Raw genomic sequence first — 3982 nt, 5'->3', positions numbered from 1 at the left:
ACTAATGCACTTTATACTTTTTTTTTTTCCTTTTTGTCTTTTTTCGTGACCGGCAACGGATCGCAACCCTCAGTGTCGCGCCCGTACCGGACCGGGACCGGCAACGGGATCGCAACCCTCGGTATTGCGCCCGCACCTCGCTCAGCCAGTGAGCGGCCAGTCTGTATGTGGGATCCAAACCCTCGGCGGGAGCGCCGCCCCACTCCCAAGCGGCGCACTGTAGCAGTGCGCCACCAGGCCGGCCCCAGTTTTTAAAGCAATTTGAGATTTATAGCAAAACTGAGTGGAAAGTACAGAGAGTTCTCATATACTGCCTTCCCACACACACACACACACACAGATTCTCCTATTATTAACATTTGTTACAGTGATGGTACCTATTGTTAACTAACGTCCACGGTTTTCATTGGGGTTCATTCAGTTTGTGTTGTACACTGTACAGGTTTTAACATATGTGTAATGACACGTATCCACCATGACAGTGTCATCCAGAGGTGTTTCACTCTCCACAACTGCCCTGTGCTCCACCTACTCATCCCTGCCTCGTTTCCCTCTAGCTTCATTTTATTTAGGCAAAATCCATTCATTTCTCCTACCTCTCAAGAAGGAAAGTTTTTTTTTTCTTTGACTTTTCATTTATTATACAAATACTGCTAAAAATTCTAAAAATTTTAAAATGGAAGAAAGTCATCTTTCTTCCTAATACGTAGATTTTTCTCACTTGCACTTGTTTTTTCCATCCTATGTCTATATGAATAGATATTTACTCATAATTATAAGTCATAGTGTGACTTCAACCCTGTGTTACTCTATTTCACTCATCACTGCTTTGTAAGCGTGAAGAGTGGCAGGTTTGGTGGTTTTGACACTTGTGCAAAGACTTGCCTGGGAAACAGAGGACTGATGTTGTAGGATATTAGAAAATATTTGCAAGTAACATGGCATCTAAACTGAAACATTCATATGAATGGTAGATTTTTTTTTTCCTCATTAATCCAAATACTCCAGATTGAGATCCCATCTCCTGTCTCTGCATAGGTTTATGCCAGAACCCAACCTGCCTCCCCTGCTCCTCTATGATGCCACGTCTCTGCCTGCAGGTACAGACTCACAGCAGGTGATCAATATTGACCAGATTCGGGAGAGGCTTCCTGAGCTCCCCAGAGTGACCCGAGAGAGGCTTATTCAACAGTATGGGATGTTGCCAGAACACGGCTTTGCTTTACTGGTAGGTATTGATTGGATGCTAAAATGAACCGAAACTCGGCAGGTTGTGTTGTGCTCTACAGAGACCCCTCCACACACAGTTGGCTGCTGTGGGCTCTGAGTAGAGCGAGCACATTTCTTCAGTTGTACTGCAGATGCCTTTGATAAGAATGAGGCATAGTAACCTCTGCTCACTACCCTTTATGGTAAATCCTCCTTATAAAACCAGAAGATGAAACAGAATCTCATGTTAGTCATTTCTTCTTTGTAGAAATGAACAGCTGTTCACGGCAACCATACAGACTTCTTGAAGACAGTCTGAATGTTATGGATGAGTGGTGTTTTCCCATGTGTCTAGAGGACAAAAAAAAAAATCAATGTATAGGATTTCTAGATGTCTAGTAGTATTGAACCATGACAGGGTCCAGAAGGATGTTAGGTTCTCAAAAGCCAGCTAGTTGTTTTACCAATTGCAGAAGAAAACATTTATTCCACACAAAATGCTGAAAACTCTGACTAAAAGTCTCAGTCCTTTGAGGCTTGAGGATGCATCTAAAGGGGCCGTTACAGAATCTGACACCGTTGAGATCTGCTTAGGGATTTTCTATCTTTTTCAAGGTTACTTGGGGCTTTGTGGTTTTCTTTGTCATGGCAACAGCAAAGCCATCAGCGATTGTGGCATTTTGTCACAGTTGTCATCTTCTTGTCTGTTGGGAGGAAGTGGAAAGTTTTGCTGCTCATCTTTCAGGGAGTAGGTACAAGCAACTATGTTTTAGAGCAGTAGAATCTGTGGAAACTCTGGGTTTTTGCCTTTTAAATGACCAATATTAACTATATAGGGATGTTAGAATATACATATTTGTATGTGTATTTATACATATCAGTAACAGCGACCTAGCAGTTTATTGTACAAAACAGGCAATCAAATGTTTGTGAATGAATGATTCTCTTTTTATCATTTATAAACACCAGCTACTTTGAGAAGTATCCAGAGAGTCTTAAGTGAAAACTCCTCTTTTACTACCGAAAATGCTTAGGCATGATGAGTTATTTTCTAATACTCTAGGCAGAATTGATTACTGCCTACTATGGACTGCTCTTCTATCTTATTTATACTTAATAACTATCTTATTTATATAATTGCCTCTGTGGCAATTATATGGCTGTATTTTAATTATTTATTAGCCTATTTTGTTCAGCATCTTGAAGGCTAGGACTGGTTCATCTTCACTGTTACTCAGCTCACATTAGTACACCAACAGGGCTTAATGCCAAATCTTTGACTGTATGAGTCAGTCAGTCATCATCCCATATAGAACACCTTATGGACCAAATTAAGGCTGTTGAGGCAGAAATAATTCCATAAAGGTTTACTGAAAGCCAAGCTTGAGGATCGACCCAGGAAACACAAGCCAACTGAGTTGGAAAGTGCTCTGAAGTCTGCTACAAGCAAAGGCATTTTATAAGGAAGTTTCAAAGTGAGGTTTCAAAAGGGAGGGGGAAAACTCCAAGTACAGTTGTCCTTTTCTCATGGAACACAAGACCCACAATCATTGATTACTGATTACAACATGGAAACCAAAAGTATCTCCATGCAGCCTGAAGCAGAAGCTTCATGCTTCAACTATTCTTAACAATATCTAGATGGCTTATTCAGAACTGGCAGGCTATACATTAATAATAAATCAGCAGTTAAGATGTCAACGTGGAGTTCATGAAACTTATCCCAAGGCAGTGAGTTATGGAAAACCTGCCTCATTTTGATTATTTCCTTCATCAACCTCTTAACCTGAAACCTCTTTACAACTTGGGTATTTTTCCTAGGTTGATGTAACAAAACTGAGTTTCGGTTGTATGCATTTTCCCTTGACCACTTGAATTTCCATCCCACTTAGAATAAATACCAAACTCCAGACCTGCATTTTTTTTTACTATTTACCAAATTCTGTAGAGGATGAGAGGACAAGGACCAAGGCTGCTTAGCCTCAAAGACATCAATTACCTTCTCCATTCGGCATCTGACAAGTTGGACAAAAGACAAACCTTTGAATTAATGTACAATGAGCCAAGGCTTCCCGGCTGTTTCTTTGCTCAAAACTGTGATTTCAGAGAAGAATCTGGTAAATACAACTTAAAAATTCCTTTTTTATATCAGCTTTCTCCCTAAGAGAAGTGAAAGGACCTTTTGGAATATCTTCTCAAGAATACCGCTATTTCTGTTCTAGCCAGTATCTGAAGATATATGCCGCCTTCAGAGAGCATCTCTATAGGATTGTTCACTGGCCTCCGATGAGCATGTGACGGGCACAGTGTCTGCCTCACCTCGTTGAACATAGGCTTGGTGAGGGCAGGAGCATTTCTGCAGACGAGTTTGTGTCCCAGCCTTCATTCATGTGTCCTTTATGGTGCCAAACCTAGTAGGCCTTGAATAAATGTTTGCTAAGGGTGGCAAATGAATGAGTCCATGTGTTAATAGTTTAAGGCCTTGTTTAGCAAAACCCAGATTAGTTCAGCACTTTTATTAGCACGTCCTATGTAGCAGGTACAAAGATTTTTTTTTTTTTTTTTTTTTGCCTTCCAAGAGTTTATGTATGTATATACATGACACTACAGCTAACCAGCCCGAGGGCAGATTGCATTAGGTAGGTGTATAATGTAGGATGGGAGCCCAGAGGAGGTAGTGATGAACTTGATTAGGACAAAAAGGGAAAACTTCAAGAAGGATGGGATTTTGTAGCCATTTTTTAATGGGCTTAAAATTTTTTATTTCTTAAAA

The 3982-nt window shown here is 40.5% G+C and overlaps 1 protein-coding gene across 1 annotated transcript; it reads left to right on the top strand.

Annotated features, from left to right (window-relative positions):
• Positions 1–1038: 1038 nt before the first annotated feature.
• On the top strand, positions 1039–3578 carry LOC103583931 (glutamyl-tRNA(Gln) amidotransferase subunit B, mitochondrial-like; the record flags this gene model as incomplete). The annotated part of the gene is made up of 3 exons (XM_008565108.1): positions 1039–1228; positions 3158–3326; positions 3432–3578. Coding segments are annotated over 3 exons (370 nt in total), but the record flags the coding sequence as incomplete, so codon positions are not given.
• Positions 3579–3982: the final 404 nt, after the last annotated feature.

This window comes from Galeopterus variegatus, unplaced genomic scaffold (assembly GCF_000696425.1).
Source record: "Galeopterus variegatus unplaced genomic scaffold, G_variegatus-3.0.2 Scaffold30796, whole genome shotgun sequence".
In the NCBI taxonomy this organism is placed as follows: domain Eukaryota; kingdom Metazoa; phylum Chordata; class Mammalia; order Dermoptera; family Cynocephalidae; genus Galeopterus; species Galeopterus variegatus.
Note: the sequence above shows the minus strand (reverse complement) of the source record. Positions and strands in the feature narration are given on the sequence as shown.